Below are 19,441 nucleotides of genomic sequence, written 5' to 3'. Positions count from 1 at the left end.
TGGTTGAGAGTCCGCCTGCCGAAGCAGGGGACGCGGGTTAGTGCCCCGGTCTGGGAAGATCCCACATGCCGCGGAACGGCTGAGCCCGTGAGCCATGGCCGCTGAGCCTGCGCGTCCGGAGCCTGTGCTCCGCAACGGGAGAGGCCACAACAGTGAGAGGCCCGCGTACAGCAAAAAAAAAAAGATAAATAAATACACCCCCGAGTCTTCTCCATAACAAAGGCCTAATCTCCGGCGGAAAAGACTTTCCCAGAGCTTTATCCCAGCTGAGGGAAAGGCATTCCTCCTATCCAGCACACTCTAGCCTTCCATTCTCCTGTAAAGGGGAGAAAGATGCTAAAGAAACACTTGTGAAGGTCACAGTCTAGAGACAGGCCCACAAAAGACTGGAATTTAACCAGAAGATTATATAACACTTCCTCTCCTCTACATGCTAACAGGCCTCCAGTGTAGTAACAATGGAGTGCAGCTGACAGAGTTGCAAGATGCAGACTCTCTCTGCAAGATGTAATTAGGGAAACACAAAGTTAAGAGGAGAGACAAAAATAAAGACGCTAGAGGAATTTGAAGACTGACACCTGCAGCTACAGCAAACATTACACACAGCCCAACTGCTAACCAGCTTAACATAAAGCTTCTCACTGAAGGTCTATTTACCTCAGTTCCTATTACCCAACACATCATATCCAGCTTGCAACACAAAATTATAACACATAATAAAGGCAAGAAAAAGCATTATTTAAGGACACAAATCATCAGAACCAGGCTCAGATATAATGCAGATTTTGGAATTAAAAATAAGAATAATTTATTTGTTAATAGCCCTAATAGATAAACTAGACTGGTGTGTATGGCAAGTGTGTGAGATCCCAGTTGGTTCTAATCCCTGCCACATTCCCACCCTGCCAAAGATGATGAGCACTTGAAGGCAACTGCAAGAGAAGACCTGACAGAACCCGGGGAGAGAAGCCAGGACCGGCCCTACCTGGCTATGGGATGAGAGACAGGGAGGACTGTCTGAGCCGGTGCGTGTCCTGAGAGGGAAAGGCCCTCTTTCCTGGGCAACTGCGGGGGCGGCGAAATGGCAAAGTGTGCTACCGTGCTACCACTGCGACTGAGAAAATGGCAGTGTGGCAGAGAGGATGACGACACTGGCGCAGACAGGTGGTTTGTTTCCTCAGGCCAGAGGTCTGTTTAGGGCTGCCTTCCCTTAGAAGAGGGGCAGTGGCTCGGCCTCCACGGGCGCCGCCTCCCACCTTCCTCCCGCCCGCGGCGCCAGAAGGTGGAAAGCAGACCCGGGGAGGGCCGTCCTCACAGCTCCTCTGCCACTGGCGCCCAGGGAGGATGGCGCGCGCGATGGGGGATGGTAGGGGGGCGGACTCCGATCAGGCCGGTACACACACAGACACACACACACAGACACACCCCGGGACGATCTGTATCCATCCGCTGCTCCCTCCAGCGCGGCCCCTCCCTACCCTCCCAACCCCGGCCCCCACTGCCCACCGCCCACTGGCCCCACACGCTGCGGTGCCAGAAGTGTGCGGGGTGGGAAGGGTGGTCGCCCGAAGAGTAGTGGCGGAGGGCCGGCGTGGCCCCGCCCCTGAGGCCGGGACTCCTCCAGGCCCCGCCCCTTTCTGGGTCGGAACTACGGTGGGTCTGGGAGGGGGCGTCGAGCCCATTCGTGCAGTATCCCTCCGCCCCCTTCCCGACACCCTCGCCGCGAGCGGTTGGTGCCGCAGCCTTCGTAGCCCCTGCGGGGTTTGGCGCAGCCGCGCGGGGGGCAGGACACCTCTTTGCCATTCTGCCCGCACGGCGAGCGGTGGGAATCCAAGTGAGGAGCTGCGACAGGAGGTGGAGGCCGACCATCGGGACCCTGCGTCTGCGAAAGCAACTGGGGGTGTCTCGGGGGCGACGAGCGGCTCACACCCTGCACCGCGGACCCTGGCAACCTGAGGAGGGGGAGGCAACCGGGTCGGAGCGGGTCTCTGAGAGAGGTGCGCATCGTTGGGGGACCCCTGGCGCTGAGGGGGCGGCGACCGGCGCGGACCGGTCCTGGGGCGCGAGGTCTTGGCCGCAGGTCTTTCCTCGGGTCCTGGGGAGGCAAACGGCGCGGCCGCTCCCCGGCAGGCTTTCTGGGCGCCCGCCCCCCGCCGTCGACGGTGCCTGTGCCAGGAGAGGGCTGTGGGGGAGGCTGCTGCGGGCGAAATGGCGGAGGGGAGCCGGGGTGGGGGCGTCGGAGAGGCCGCCTGGGGTGGCGATCAGAGCCCGGTGCCGAGCGGGCGGGCGCGGGGGCCCGCCCGCCCGGGCCCTGATTCTGGAAAGGGGTCTGTGGGACCCCGCGTGCCGGGTGCTGTCCTTTCGCACAGGCGCCTCTTTGATGCCAGAGTGTCCTGTGTGCGCGGTAGGTCTGGCACATTCCGTGAAAGGGGAACAGAGCGAGTAGATTATGAAGACACCAAAATGAAAAGTTTATGTGCCTCTTAATACAGCAGTTTTGTTGCCTTCCATATTTAGGTCTTGGACCCAATTAAATGCAAGAAAATGGCAGGTTGAGGAGTCAATAGGCTTTCACAGGAAGGATCCGTGTAAACAAATAATGTATTAATCCATCTTTCTCATTTGGGATCTGTTTTCTCAACATCCTAGCCCACCTTAATATGTTAAGGTGTGAGAATGGCTCTTCAGAATAGAGAGAAAATTTTTCTGAAGGGTCAATTTAGAACGCGTGAAGTCAGTTTGCATCTTCATTTTCTGTTTTTGGAAACCCAAACCCCAGCTACCCTTCACAGCCCCCTCTCATTTTGGTGCAGAAGCAGTCCCACAGAAGATTTTGTGGAGTTCCTGGGAAATTCTGAGACCTGAGAGACGTTTATTTACTTATTCCTTGATTCTTCAAAAGGAGGTTTTAGGACCTGACTTCTGGGAATCTGTTCACTAACCTGATACTTTTCTACCATTGTCAACATACTCTCTTGGTGTTTTGCTGAATGCCCCTTCTCTTTCTATAGGGCGTGACTCTTCTCCAGCTAGTGGACTGTTCTGTAGTGGTAAGGGTAGCATCTCCTGAGGACACCTGCTATGTGGGCTGGCTGGCATAGGTGGTGAATGAGATAGGAACTATGTATGTGTGGGGAAGGGGAAAAGGCAGGGGTATGCAAGATGGTATTGAAATAGTAGTCCCCATTATGTTCACTGCCTGTCTTCTAAATACAGTTGTTCCACTACCCATTCTTGCACCTCATCTTTTTGTTCAAGGAAGGTGTGGCCTCTGCTAGGAAAATGACTGACTTTAGTGTTGGGAGGTGTGATTAGACAAGCTGCAGGTCTTTGGGGAGTGGATGGGGGATCATTTGGGAGAAGAAGACAGGTGGGAGATATTTAACATGGCCTTGAATGTACAGAAGCATATGTTGTAACACTTGTCATGGGTGTTGGGCCATCTCAGTCTCTTTTGTTTTCTTTCCTCTTTTTGTCTATCCATAGGTTTGTTCCTTTATAGAGTACTGTAGAAATCTGCAGGTAGCTGTTCACTTTGAATTTGATTAAGAAAGAGGACAAAAGCTATTCATTTGGATCCAAGGTGAGTGTGAGCCTGAGCACCCCTATTGATTGGGAATGGGAATTGGCTGTTGGCGAGTAAGACCAGATCATATCTTGGAGCCATTGTCTTCCAACTTCCCACACACCTCTGCCCTCACATTTATGTTTAGGAAATGGGGCTAGGGTGAGCCAGGATTGTGCCTATAGGGTAATTGATAGATACCTAGGAAGTGGGGAAGCCATGAGGAGGACCAAGGAGGCCAGAAACATTATATTCACAAAGCCTTAGATTTGGAAAGGCAGGTATTGGGTTTAGAAGCCAGAATGCATGTCTGTCTACCAAATACTTAAAATTCCAATCCCTCCTGTGTTTTTGTCCATAGGTCTGCCTGTGAGTCGACTATAGGGCTTATCAACACTGGAAGCAAGAAAGGAGAAAATTGCACCAGATCAGTGCAGGTTGGTGTGAGGCCTACCAGATAGACCTATAGAGTATAGTGGTATATACCAAAGGGGCTGGACACTCCTTAGCCTCTCTCACTTTCACCAAGCTTTCCCATCGTCTCTGTTCCTATTTGATGCAGAGACAAGAGTATGGAAGTGCCTGGGCAGGGCATTGTTGGGCATTAGTGGGACTGTGGAAGGGATAAAATGAGGTAACAGAGTTTTATACTATTCTACTTCTCCTACCACACAATCTATCTCTACTTTCACATGTCCTCTGTGGCTGTCTGCATAGAAAAGCACAGTTGGAAGAGACTCAAAGCCCATTTTCTTCTTCCACCTCAGGCCTATCTCCAGTGGTGGCTGTGGTGGCCTTGAAGTGACAGAAGATCATCACCTTCAACCCAGTAAAACAATATTAATATACTGACCTGGGACATATTGAGAACCAAAGCCAAGACTGTATAGAGCTATCTACATAACTGGGCTTCAACTATGGCTGGGGTTAAGAATGCAAGTAGAAAGAATAGGAGTAGAAAGAATGAGAGTAAAAAGAAGACCAAAACTGAAAATAGGGCTGGTGTACAAGCTGAAGCCAAGAGGGAGGCTACTGGCGTAGTCAGATCTGTAGCCAAGACCCAGGCCAAAGCAATAGCCAAGGCAGGGACTCAGGAAGATCCAGTGGCAGAGGTGAAGGCAGCGTCTAAGAACAAGATTGTTACTGAGATGAAGGAAGGAGCTCTGGCAGATTTCAGTCCCAAAGCTGAAGATGAGGCCACTAGAGCATCTCGGTTTTGTTCTGTGGCTGAGGCTAGTGCTGAGTCCAGTGCTGAGTCCAGGTCTACGTGTAAAGATAAGACTGGTATTGATACCTGGTTTTGGGCTGAGGAAGAAGCCAGTGTTGGTTCCTGGTTCTGGAATGGAGAAGAGGCTGGTAATCGTTTCAGTGCTAAGGATGAAGGTAAAGCTGATATTTGTCCCCCATCCTGTGCTAAGAATTTGGAGCCTGTGGCTGGGGCCAACTGCAAGACTAGGCCAGGGGCTGAGGAGGAGGAGGAGGAGAACGTTATTGGGAGCTGGTTTTGGGATGGAGATGAAACTAGTTTTGACCCTAACCCTAGACCTGTGAGCAGGATAATTAAGCCCCAGCCTGTGGATGAAATTAATGAAAAAGATAGGCCCAAGGACTGGTCTGAGGTAACTATCTGGCCCAAAGCTCCTGCTGTAACTCCAGCAGTGTTAGGCTTTAGATCCCAAGTCCCATTTGAGAAAAAGCCTCCTTCATATGTTGTCCTGGCCTCCGCTGAGGAAAATACCCATTCTTCGCCTGTGGCAACAGCGTGCCCTTCTAGGAGCACTCCCTCAAGCTCACAGCCTGTCTCTGAGTACCCATTTGGTTCTGACCCTTGTATCCAGACCATAGAGGAGATTAGACGCCAAATCAGGATCAGGGAGGTGAATGGGATTAAGCCATTTGCTTGCCCTTGCAAAATGGAATGCTACATGGATTCTGAGGAGTTTGAAAAACTTGTTACCTTACTTAAATCAACTACTGATCCTCTCATTCATAAAATAGCTCAAATTGCAATGGGGATCATTAATGTTCATCCATTTGCCCAAGAGTTCATTAATGAGGTGGGTGTAGTGACACTTATTGAAAGCTTGCTTAGTTTTCCTTCCTCTGAAATGAGAAAAAAGGCTGTAATTACTCTGAATCCCCCCTCTGGGGATGAAAGACAACGCAAGGTTGAATTACATGTTAAGCATATGTGTAAGGAAACCATGTCTTTTCCCTTGAACTCACCTGGACAGCAATCCGGATTAAAGATACTAGGACAACTGGCTACTGATTCTAACCATCACCACATTGTTGCCAATTACTTTTCAGAGCTTTTTCATTTGCTCTCCCTGGGAAATCGTAAAACCAGAAATCTTGTTTTGAAAGTACTTTTGAATATGTCTGAAAATCCAACTGCAGCCAGAGACATGATCAATATAAAAGCATTAGCAGCATTAAAACTCATCTTTAACCAAAAAGAGGCAAAAGCCAATCTCGTTAGTGCTGTGGCCATATTTATTAACATAAAGGAGCATATCAGAAAGGGCTCAATTGTAGTTGTTGATCATTTGAGTTATAATACACTCATGGCCATTTTCCGTGAAGTTAAAGTGATCATCGAAACAATGTAAAATGAGCTAGAAATAGAAGAGAACCCTTTGAACAATCTCCAAACTCTAACAGGCTGTGTGTTCCCAAAGAGCCATGCGTAATGTTTTGGTTATTACAATGTGCATGTTATAAATTACATCTTTAACACAATATTACCTGTGACAGTCTAGGTCTGAGCTAGACCATTTTGGGGTATCAAATTAATATTTCATTGTGAGTTGAAAACATCTGTTGATTATTCTCTGTGTAGATGGGGAGCTTTTTAACATTTAAGATAGCAAATTGGTGCATCATAAGTAAGCTAACTTTTCATTAGTATCTGCTTAGATCCATTTGCAGCTTCAAATGATTTAAAAAGATAATATCCTTGAATTTATAATCTAGTTGTAGAAACAAGGCATATACACACAAAAAGATATCTAACAGTACACACACACACATATATATGTATACACACACACTCATTGCCAAATGTGCACTCTCAATACGTAAAGAAAGCAGGGTTGCTACCGGCTGTTTAATGTAAAAGGAATTACTGTTTTTCCCCTATTCTACCTGCATCAGATAACTCATTCTACAACACACAAATGGCCCTGAATCTCAGATAAAATGTAATATTCATCTTTTATTTTGCTGCTACATTTATAACTCCTATATTGTTAGGCTATTTCATTTATGTCAAGTAATCTTGCAGAAGAGAAAGGAGGTAGATGTAGGGAGGAAACATTTCCTGAATACCTACTCATGTCAGATACTGTGTTGGCATTATATTTTACAGGTTTCTTCTTCTCAACAATGGTTCTCTGAGCTATGTACTGGTATTTTTTTTATGATTATAACTCGTTATTCTGGATTGCCTCCAATGGCAGTTAAGGAGGTTGAATACTTATTCCTAGATTCCCACAGCAGGCAAGTGTGGCATAGCTGTTTTGTCTGATACCAAAACCCGCTCTCATTGCACTACCTTATAGTCCTCTTCCACTTTTTGTGTGGCAGCCTTCAAGGCTCACAGACTGGTTTTAATGATTCAATTTTGCTGTAGGTAATGTCCCTGCCAGTCTTGCAATTCTTAACTTCCTCTAAATGTACATGTCCATTAAGCATTTGGCTAAACCTTGCTGGAGTAAGAAGAAAAGTCTGGGATGAGTGTATGGATTTGAACTGGCAGTGTCTGGGAAACAGTAGGTGCCCCAAACTGTTGAATGAATGAAATGTAGATTTGGAGCCAAACAACTGAAATTTGCTATGTGTCCTTCCTATCTTCTTCAATAAAGAACTGGAATCATTCTGTACATTATTTCATACCTTACAGTTTAAAAGATAATTGCTTTTTTCTTCCTTGCAAAATTATACCTTAATTTGTTTACCATTTATAATTTATTCTCCTGTGTGTCATATGAAAAGATAAACGGTTCTATCTTTTACTAGTAGGCAAGCCTACTCTCTGCATTTGTACCAGCTAAAACTGTACAGGATAAACTTAATTGGAGAAATTTAGGCCCAGGCCCAGAACTGCAGCTTCATCAACACAAAACAGGAAAGCTAGGAGAGGAGCTGCTGCCTCAATCTACGTGATAGTGATTCCTGGAAGTCTGCGGTCCAGAAAGCATTCCCAGGACTTGGGCTATAGCTATAGACTCAGGGTAGGAATTACAACCCCTGGTCTGAGCTGAAGAGAATGTTTCAGTGTGTAAAAATATTGGGTTATATGCTTTGAGATTTTTAAACAGTTAAGAAATTAAAACAAGATCATACTGTAAATACTGTTTGTAACTTGCCTTTCTTCCCACTAACTGTATATTGTGACCATCTTTCCATATCAATAAAGAGGCTTCTACAAATATTTTTGAATCTCTTAATGTTTTTCCTGTGTTAACATTTGGTGCATAGTGCCCTAATCTTTCATTGCATATCATCTGAATAAAGAATATGCATAAATTTATTCTCTTACAGAAATAGAACTACAGTATTCTGCAACTTGCCTTTTTGTCTTTTCAGTTATCTTTCCAATTTAGTATTATACAGATCTACCACATGCTTTTATTTAATAGCTTTATTGAGATATAATTGACATACCTCAAACCACACATATTTAAAGTATACAGTTTGGTAAGTTTTAACATATGTATACAGACACGAAACCATCACCACAATCAAGATAGCAAACATACCCATCACCCTGAAAAGTTTCTTCATGCCCCTTTGTAATGCCTCCTTCCCACCTCTCCCTGTTTTGTCCCCAAACAACCACTGATCTGCTTTCTGACAATATAGAATCATTTTCATTTTCTGTAGTTTTACATAAAAGGAATCATACAGCATATATTCTTTTGGAGGGAAGGGGATCTCACTTCTTTCACTCAGCATAATTATTTGAGATCCATCTATGTTGTTTTGTGTATCAATAGTTCATTGCTTTTTATTGCCAAGTAGTATTCTACTATATGTCTATACCACAGTTTGCACAGTTTATCCATTCATCTGTTGATGGGCATTTGGGTTTTTTCCAGATTTGAGCTACTGCAAATAAAGCTGCTACAACTGTTTCTTGTAGAACTGTTTGTATGGACATTTGCTTTTCTCTTGGATAACTACCTAGGAGTGGGATGTGGGTCATATGGGAGGTATACATTTAACTTTTACATTTTCAGAAATGGTTGCGTCATATTACATTCCCACAGCAGTGCATGAGAGTTCTGATTCCTCCACATCCTTGCTAACGCTTGGTATGGTTGATCTCTTAATTTTAGCCATATCTCATTGTGGTTCTCATTTGCACTTCGCTAATCACTAATGATGTTGAACATCTTTTCATATGCATATTTGCCATCCATATATATTGGGTGAAGTAGGTATAAATATTTTGCCCCATTTTTTTAAAATTGAGTGGTTCCTTTTTATTGTCGATTTTTAAGAGTTCTTTATATATACTGGATATAAGTGTATTATTTGATATATGTTTTACAAATATTTTCTCCCAGTCTGTGGATTGTCTTTTTATTCTCTTAAAAATGTCTTTTGGAAAGCAGAACTTTTTAATTTTAATGAAGAACAATTCTTTTACCAATTGTGTTTTTGTGTTAAATATAAGAAATTGTTGCCTAACCAAGGTCATAAAGATTGTATCCTATATTCTAAAAGTTTTACAGTTTTAGGTTTCATATTTAGGTCTATGATCCATTTTGAGTTTTTATATATGGTACACCTTATATATAGGTTGAAGTTCAATTTTGGCATAGTGATATCCAGTTGGTACAGTGTCACTTGCTTAAAAGACTCTTCTTTCTCCACTGAGTTGCCTTTGCATCTTTGTCAAAAATCAGTTGTCTCTGTATGTAATGGGTCTGTTTCTGGACTCTTTATTCAGTTCCATTGATCTACTTGTGTATCTTCATTACAATGCTACCTTGTCTTGATTACTGTAGCTTTATAATGTCTTGAAATCAGGCAGCGTGAGTCCTCTATTATTTTTCAGTTATTTGGGTTATTCTTACTCTTGCTTTTCCATATGAATTTTAGAGTCAGCTTGTCCATTTCTACAAAATCTCCAGCTGGGATTTTGATTGGGATAGCTTTGAATCAGTAGATAAATTTGGGGAGAACTAACATCTTAACAATATTGAATCTTCTGTTTATTTAGGTCTCCTTTAATTTCTCTCAGCAGCGTTTTATAGTTTTTATGCAACATACTTATTAGTTTATTCTTTCATATTCTTATTCTTTAGCATATTCTTATATTTTTTCTTCTGTGAGAAGTGACGCATCATTGTTTATGTCTTCATGCCTGTTTGAATATTTCTGTATGACAAATTCCTTGAAATGGAACCACTTTGTCAAAGATCATGAATGGCAATGCCCTCAAATAGAGCCACTTTGTCAAAGATCATGAATGGCAATGCCCTCCAGCCAAAACCACCAATATTTGAACAAGTTAGGTTATAGAGAGGAAGAACACACACCATGGGGAATCATGGGGTGCTTCAGTAAGGGGGTTTTAGAAACAACTTATTTTAGGATTAGGACTTGTGTTAGGTGATTTGGAGGAGGGTTTAAGGAAGTGAGGCTTTGCTGTAGATTGAAAGCTGTCAGGAAATATGAGTACAGTAGACCCTTGAAGAACATGGGTTTGAACTGAGTGGATATTTTTCAATAAATAGTGTTACAGTACTACATGATCATGGTTGGTTGAATCCGTGGATGTAGAATCACATATAGGGAGGGCCGACCGTAAAGTTATACACAGATTTTCAACTGCGTGGAGGGTCAGCACCGCTAACCCCCATGTTTTTTCAGGGGTCAACTGTAATTCTATGATTTGGTATCTAAATAAATCTTGTTCTACAAATGGGGAAGACTAGGTCAAGGCTAGAGTTGTGATAGGTAAAGAAGCAGCAGCCACTTATATTAGCCAGAATAGGAGGATATTTGGCCATTTTTGTGAATGGGACAATGTTTCTCTGTGTTCATACATGATTACAGATTACATGATTACATTTGTCTTGATATATCACAGTCGCAGAGTGGCCTTATCGGATGTTAATGTTCTGTGAAATTGTTTATATTCGACAAGAGAACACCAAGGCTTAGCTGAGAATGCTGGGCCAGCTCATGGATGTCAAGGGCTGATTTTCTTCTTCTCATGGATATTTTCAAATTTTTACATATATTTGCTTACTGACCTTCAAAATATATCCCCTCAACCCATGGTGCATGAATGTCTATTTCTTCATATTCTTATCAACATTCAGTATCAATATTTTCAATCGTTGCTATCCTCAGAGGCAGAAAAATCATCTCTGTTGTTTTTATAACATTTTAAAGGCTACATAAATATTCTGTATATGAATGTGACAGTTAAATCGCACCTCTATATTCCATTGGGTTAATTCTAGGGATGTAAGGATGGACCCTATCACCTAGTGGGAGAAGGAGTGGAGTATATACATGCATGCATCACTTTGCCTATTTTACTCATGCCCCCTCATTGCTGCCCCTCCCATATGATCTCCAGATTCAAGCCCTGACAAGTACCACCAACTGACAACCAGAACAGAAAAGTTGTACCACTTTACACTTTGTGAACTAAATTTAAAACAGAAGAGTGAAGAGTTTAGCTTGCTGACATTGTGTTACAGAGTTTAGGTCCTGAACTCTCTTACGGGCCCACCCTTAGGCAACAACCACAGTCAGTAGACTGGCAACTGATATGTACATGCAAATACAACTCAAGACAGAATGGGGGTTATTATTATTGAGACAAGCACAAGCTTTGCAGTGAGCAAAACTGCTTTCCAGTTATAGCCTTATAAAGATTATATAAATATTTCAAGTTCTTCAGATTAAAGAGATTGGTCATTATTTTATAAAATAAGCTTCAAAACATCATCATAATTAATCATGAGTTGATAAAACATCTTTAGTAAACCAACATGCAGATTTTGCCTTAAGAGTTCATAGGACCCTCTTAGCTTATCTCTGGACACCTACTCTCAGCTGCACAGTGTTACATACCCTGTCAGCAAATCTGAAAGAATCTCTGGCTACCTCTTTCCTAGAGGTGCCACGTCCCTCTCGATAGTCATTGCCAAAGTTTCCCTGAAGGAGAGGAGAACTCCAGAAATTTGAAAAATGTTTGTTGTGCATGTTGAACATTCAGCAAACTAAACTTGGCTGTTCTCATGTTGTGGTATTCAAAATAAAGCACAGTATAAAAGCGTGGGGTAGAAATTTTTTTCTCCAGAAGTTGTTAATCCTCCATCTGGACAGGGGAAACTTGCTATTCTACTCCCCACAGCCCAGTTAGGTACTTTGTGAAAACTCTAAAATATGTCAAGAATAGACAAAATGCCTAGTATGGTAGCAATGGTTGGGAGGAATAGTAATGCAAAATGAAATGTGTTTCCAGGTGCATTCTTTGAATCAAGAAAGTGCTAATCCCTCTCCTCCTTGATGATGGAATGTCATTTTAACATGACAATGGAAAGTGAATGTTGCATTGGAAAGAGTACAGTAGACTCCTCTAGGCCCATGAAATATTATGTAACTTTCATATATAGCTATGCTATTGTGGTTTAAGAATATGAAGCATTAATCTTTTATCAGAACTATCTTGATTCTATACAATATGACAATATGATATGAGATTGACTGTACTCCTTAACAAACATCAAACTGTAAGCGCCCATGAATATTATTCTTTACAATGGCCCCCATGGAAAGCCCTACACTTATGCTGTAATTGTTTGAAACATTGAAACTACTTTCAGAACCAGTTTCTGAGTCACACAAGAACACCAGAACCATTATTTTATAGCCATGGCTATATACTGAACAGTTCTGTTCTCTAGATCAGTGCCCCCTAATCTTTATCATGTAATGGCACACATAGAAAATGATCATATTTGTACATTTGCTCTCCATTAAAGGCATCAGCCCCAGTGACTCTAGCTGGAGTTGCTGTTGCATTCCCTGCTGCAACTACTTGGAGCATTGAGGGAAGCAGTATCTCTGATACACCTATAACCCACTTCTAGTATACCAGTGGGATGCTCTACCCCAGGACAGGGGTTTTCAATCTATGTTTCCTTGACTTCTAGGATTATCTGAAAATGCTTCAGAAGGCACTGCAGAGGATTAGGGGAGGGTGCATGGGTTGGTTCTGTGTGTTCCACAGCACCTTCAATCAAAGCAGCTTCACTTTGCGGTTATGCTATATATATATATATATATATATATATATATATATATATATATATATTTTCCCAAGCTGTGCGGCTTGTGGAATCTTAGTTCCCCAACCAGGGATCAAACCCGCACCCTCAGCAGTGACAGTGCGGAGTCCTAACCACTGGAACACCAGGGAATTCCACTTTGCGGTTATGAGTAAGAGTGTGTTTGGGAAAAGGTTTCCCCAGTTAGAAATTTTTGTGACCACTTCTATAGATATCCATCCGTCTTTTAAAAGAATCTGCATCTAATGGTTGAATTGCCTTTCTGCATATTTGTAAGACTGACATTATCAGTGTCTACTAAGTTTTTTCAGTTGAAGGAAATGATTTATGTTTCCCAAAAGATTCCCCTGTGTTCAGGCTTTACATTCTTTATTGAAGGCTCTATACAATGCTTTCAAATATATAGTCTGAGAACTTACACAAATTCTATTTTTGAACGAAGATGTCACACACATGGCAGACCAGAGTAAGTAGCGGTTTTGAATACAAGCCCCAAATTCATTATTTTCTGCTATTTTAATACCAGGGTCCTCAACTCCCTTACCTTATTTTCTTTTGCCAAAGGTAGAGCCCTGGACTGTACACACACTCATTTGCCCAAGTGTTCTAGAAAATTTTCTACAAATAGAATTTCTAGGTCAGAGTAAAACATTTTTCATTGTTGGCGAAAGCATAACAGTGATTCTCAATCCTGGTTGCATTATAATCACCTGGAGAACATTTAGAAAATACAGGCGCCCAGGATTCTTCTCCCAGAGATGTTGATTTAATTCTTCTGGAGAGGAACTTGTGTGCTGATAATTTTTTTTAAAACTCCCTAGGTGATTCTAATGTGCAGTCAAATTTGAAAACCGCTGTTGCAAAGAATCAGGCAATTTCATATACTATTGGAGGTAGAGGCGGATAATTTGATATAGCCATTTTAATGGTCATTTCCCAATATCTAGTAAAATATAAATGTTCATACTTTTGAATGGTAAATTAGTAGATATATGTCCTACAGAAAAATTCATAAAAACCAGCAAAATTTATGTATAAATATGTTAATTGCAGCATTGTTTGTAATTTAACAACTAGAAATATTCCAGCTATCCATGAATAGGAGATGAGGTAAATAATTTATAGTATTTCCATAACATGAGATATTATGCCTCAGTTAAAAATAATCAAAGACATCTATATGTACTAAAGCATGATCTTTTTTAAAAATAATAGTTATATGCAAAAAGAGAAACTGGAATGACATACCAAAAATCCAACTGATTATAGCTGGAGAGACATGAATGTTTTATTATTATTTTATTTAGCTTATTTTTAATTTTTCTTAAGTAAACAAATACTACTTCTGTAATAAAGTTATAACATAAGGAGATCTAATAAGGAAGGATTTGTTATACAAACTGATGAGCATATACCCATAAAGAAAATATCGTTAAATAGTACTTCTTTAGGGGTGAATTATTGGAGCAAGATACAAAGTCAAGTTTCAAGTACCCATATTAGTCTAGGAATTACAAAAATATCATAAAAAGGAAGGCATAAATATGAGCTAAAACCTATAGTGATCCCCAAAGTAAATCAGATGTTTAATTAAGCAAGCCAGAATCTTCCTTCATCAAGATGATTAAGGGGGATTATCTCCCAAGATGCTGGGAGACTTACAGGAATTCGTAAGTTTTGTAAACAGCTAGAACTCAAGAAACCTGATTAACATAAACACGGAAAGTGTATAATGGGGAGAGAAAAGCTGCTTTGTTCCCTGGAGGAATTGATCAAGGGAAGTGGAAGTTCACAGATAGGCATTGCATACATTATTGGCAATGCAAAAAGTTATTTTGCATTCAGAGATCAGACTTTCTTTTTTTTAAAAGATGACTGTATCAAGTCTTGTCAAAAGCAAAGAATAAAAAAATTATTATGTTTTTATCTTTCGCCAGCCACACAGAAATTGTGAAATGGTTGTGGCTTTATGTTGAGTCGTACCTCCCCAGACAGTTAGGATTATTCTGTGATTGGAACAAAAAGCAACTAACGAAGACATTTCTTCTCCCTTGAAACTGACATTCTGTACACTCTCACCCTTTGGTTAAGGTAATATGGTTTCAGTATCAGGGAACACAATTGATTAATAATTGCCATAAGACCCTCACTACCATCTAAAATCCTACAACGTAAAAAGCTGAGCACTTGGTCACTACTGAGGGTTCCTTTTTTTACGTGAATAAAGGAATGAATGAATGAGGTACAAGGCCCTAGATATTGAAAAAACAATTCCTCATCTGTAAAATGTAAGTTGAGAAATAAATATTAGTTCCTTGGATAGCCTTTGCCACCAGGAATTTTATTGAGACAAAAATCTCTTGAATGGAATGGACATCTTCGAGATATTTCAAACTGATAGAAACAATGCACTGAATTTGAGTAGGTCCCTTCTTCAGTCATCATTCATACACCCCATCATCAGGTAAACTTCGTGATTCAAATGAACCAATTCAAACTGCATATGTGAAATTTTTCCCAAATGTTCTGTACATATAGGCATAATTGAGGGCTTTTTTAAATTAAATATTGGTATATTAATGAACATATGATTTTAAATAATACTTTTATCATTTGACATTATATCCTATATAATATGCTGTGATGAAGGAAATCTAACTTTATTTTCTTTTGAATATTTAATAAAAGTATTTTTAAAGTTGTTTGCTTTACCCAGCGACTTGAAAATGCCACTTTATCATAATATACATTTATAAATACTTTGGTCTCTTCCTGGGCTTTCTATTCTATTTCATTAAATTATATATACTTTCATTGGTTTTAATTATTCTAGACTTGTAATTATTTTAGTATAAAACTGAGCAAGTTTCTCTTCATTATGCTTCTTCTGGATGGCCATCAGGTCTAAGTGGTATTATTACTGTTTTGATGGAAGTAAGGAAGGGTGGAATGACTTACTCAATGGCATAATGTGAGAATGTGGTGAATATAGCCCTGGGACCCAGATTTCCTGCCTCTCATTATAGTGTCCTGTTTGGCAGAATCATTATTTTGCTTTGTTCTTTTGTGAGATCCTGTTTCTCTGTAACTTGAAGGATACAACCAACAGAAAAGAAAACAGGAAGCAGGAATGTACATACACCATCTACATGGAAATGGGTGATATTTTCATCCCTATCCCAATTATATCACCCTAATCATTCTACAACACAAAAATGGTGCTGAAGGTCATATATAATGTAAATGTGTTATTTCCCTTCCTGACTCTACAAAATCTCCGATGTATTTACCATTGTCCTTATTTGATAGATGGAGAAACTAAGGCTGAAAAAAGTTAAGAAACCTTTCAAAGGTTATTGCTAAGTAGTGGCAGAGCCAGAATTCCCATATAGTTTTGTTTAATTTCAGTGACTGTGCTCTTAATGCTCAATGAATCCTCCCTTATACATAGCAGTTTTTTTGTGGTCCAGGGACTGGCTGGTTTAAACCTTAACTGGTATGCTGCCTATGCTCTGTCATTAACATATAGATACTCACGCAACACCCCAGAAGTAATGTGCTTTTCTTGGGGTGTTGTGTAACTATATGTTAATGACAATACTGTAATGTGCTTATTCTTTTCACAATAAAACTCAATCTAGGATATGTATTTTATGTTCCTCAAGTACCAAGAGGTGTAGCAATTAGAGCAAAAAAGCAGGGTTGAGGGGAGGGCAGGATTTTTTAATTATCTTCCATGTGCCAGGCACCGTGCTAAGCACTTTATGGCATCTCATTTCACCATTTTCAATCATATTCCCTAAAGGAAACTATTTCAGAGATAAAGTCATTTGCTCAAGGTTGCACAGCTGTAAAGTGGCAGCCTACCTGGTACATCATTATTTTCATCACCCTGAAACACTTTGTGTTACATTTATCATGTTATCTTTTACTGCCCTTTTGTCACTGGTGGGTGCTAAGTAAATATCTACTGGTTAATGAGTGGACAAATATGAGGAAATTCATTTGTTGAGTGCAAAGAATGGACTAGAAATTAGATGCTGCCATTAAAAAACAAAATAGGATCAGATTCTTTTGATTTTCCTGCTGTTCTCCAAAATAGGCACAAAAATCCAAATGAGGGTATATTTGCCAGTTATATCCATATTAACTCTTCCTAATAACTTCAAAACAACTCCTATATGGGCAGTGACTAAAAATAGCCTCAGGCAAAGGAAAGGATTAAAAACCCAAATTACTTCCGAAAGAATGAGAACAGTCAGAACATAACTTACCTCTCAAAACCTAGTGATAATAAAGTAGAAAACTCATAGCACACAGAGACACTAGATGCTAGTGATTTTCCCTAGTTCCCTAGAAGACAGGAGACTCGTTATTTTAGGTGACCTTAGTATTCTACCTGCATCAATGGACTTCAATAAATAACATTAATAATAAGAACTAATGATGACCTTGCACTCAACAGAGCTCCTTCTTTTCTTTCTATCAATACATCAGAGTAAGCAACAGAATGCAACTTTCTTTTTGTTTTTAAACTTTTCCATCCATACTTAAAATAATTCCTTGGCTTTAACAGAGTTCCTTCCTTCCTACCTACCCTGCTGAGAACCCAGAGTGTTTTCCCAGCTGGGATCTTGTGGGTCTCCACAATACTCCAGGACAGCTGGGCAGCTTCCCCAATTTCAACCTGGTGATCAGTTTGGGCCTGTAGAAGGGAATTGACTCACCCAATGTCCTATCATTGGTGATGCCTCTGGCCATGGGACCCAGGAAACTCTCCTGACACTTACCCCAGCATCTTGGCCAGCAGATCTGTCATTGTTTTTCTAATATATTGTCTTTCTGGATCTCCAAGAATATCACAGACACCTAGCTTATGTGCACACTATAATCAGCAGTAGCTCAGACACCGGGACCCAGTTAGATCTCCTAATCTTCACTCCAGTTGCCCTCTGTGCAAACCCATGTCATAGATTTTGTCTAGTAGGGCTTAAAGGCTATCACAGATACCCAGCTCATGTGTATGCTTGAGATTCACCTAGAGCAGCAGTTCTTAAACTTTTGGTCTCAGAAGACTTTTGCACTTTTAAAATTATTGAGGACCCCAAGGAGCTTTAGTTTATATGTGGGTTATATTGATTGATATTTACCATATTATTAAGTAAAACTGAGAAAAAATTAAATATTTTTAAATAATTTTGGGAATCATCAGCAAATATAACTTACTATTTATCCTAACAGTCTTGTCCTATGCGTATGTATTATATTTTTCAAAAATAATCAGATTACCCTGCCTTACAAGAAATGCTAAAGGGAACTCTTTAGGCAGGAATAAAAGGATGCTAATAAATAACATAAAAACATATGAATGTAGGTGTAAAACTCACTACTAAGGGTTAATATATAATCAAAGTCAAATTCTCTAATATTGTAATGGTGTTGTGTAATTCACTTACAATTGTAGTATAGAAGATAATGTGTTAAAAATAATCATGACTACCATAATTCATTATTGGATACATAATATAAAATATAAGTAAATTGTTACATCAATAACCTAAAATGTGAAGAGGGGTCAGTAAAAGTGTAAAGTTTAGGAATGCTATCAAAGTTGAGTTGTTATCAGCTTAAAATAGGGTGTTGTTATAAGATATTTTAAGGAAGCATCATGGTAATCACACTCAAAAAAGTTCTGTAGTATTTACACAAAAGATAATGATAAAGGAGTCAAAGCACAAAGCTAAAATAAGTCATTAGATCACAAAGGAAGATAGCAAGATAAGAAACAAGGAATAATGGACCTACAAAATGGTCATAAAACAATTAACAAAATGGTAATAGTAAGTCCTTAAACTAACAATCATTACTTAAAAGGTAAATAATTTAAATTATCTAATCAAAAAAATAGAATGGCTGAACACCAGATAACAAAACAGAATGCAACAACATGCTACCTACAAGAGACTCACTTTAGCTTTGAAGACACAAATAGACTGAGAGTAAAGGGATGGAAAAAGATTCAATCAAATGGTAATCAAAAGAATGAAGGGGTAACTTTACTTTTATCAGGCAAAATAGACTTTAAGCTAAAAATGGTGAAAGGAGACAAAGAAGGTAATTATATAATGATAAGGAGTCATTCAAGAAGATATAACAATTGTAAATATTTATGCACCCAATATCACAGCACCTAAATAAATAAAGCAAATACTAACAAAACAGAAAAGAGAAATAAACATCAACACAATGATAGTTAGGGACTTTAATACCCCACTCTCAACAATGGATAGATCATCCAGACAGAGAATCAATAAGGAAACAGCTGATTTGAACAACACTATAGACCAATTCTACCTTACAGACATATATAGAACATTTCGTCCAACAACTGTAGAATACACAGACTTATCAAGCACACATGGAACATTTGCTAGGTCATATGTTATCCCACAAAATAAGTCTTAGCAAATTTAAAAAGATTGAAATCATACCAAGAATATTTTCTGACCATAATGATATGAAACTAGAAATCAATAACAGGAGGAGAACTGGG

The 19,441-nt window shown here is 40.1% G+C and overlaps 1 protein-coding gene across 1 annotated transcript; it reads left to right on the top strand.

The window, feature by feature from the left end:
* The first annotated feature begins 1,414 nt into the window (after positions 1-1,414).
* GPRASP3 (G protein-coupled receptor associated sorting protein family member 3) lies at positions 1,415-7,983 on the top strand. The gene is made up of 4 exons (XM_027099819.1): positions 1,415-1,997; positions 3,487-3,583; positions 3,927-4,002; positions 4,333-7,983. The coding sequence occupies exon 4, from the start codon at positions 4,483-4,485 to the stop codon at positions 6,175-6,177; it is 1,695 nt and encodes a 564-aa protein (XP_026955620.1). The 5' UTR covers positions 1,415-1,997; positions 3,487-3,583; positions 3,927-4,002; positions 4,333-4,482; the 3' UTR covers positions 6,178-7,983.
* The last annotated feature ends 11,458 nt before the right edge of the window (positions 7,984-19,441 follow it).

This window comes from Aethalodelphis obliquidens, unplaced genomic scaffold (assembly GCF_003676395.1).
Source record: "Aethalodelphis obliquidens isolate GAN/ISIS:26980383/991018 unplaced genomic scaffold, ASM367639v1 scaffold143, whole genome shotgun sequence".
In the NCBI taxonomy this organism is placed as follows: domain Eukaryota; kingdom Metazoa; phylum Chordata; class Mammalia; order Artiodactyla; family Delphinidae; genus Aethalodelphis; species Aethalodelphis obliquidens.
This window is presented reverse-complemented; position numbering and strand designations above follow the sequence as displayed.

Bases quoted from the DNA above. Each gene is read 5' to 3' on its own strand.
- GPRASP3 (XM_027099819.1), top strand. From the start codon at position 4,483: ATGGCTGGGGTTAAGAATGCAAGTAGAAAGAATAGGAGTAGAAAGAAT.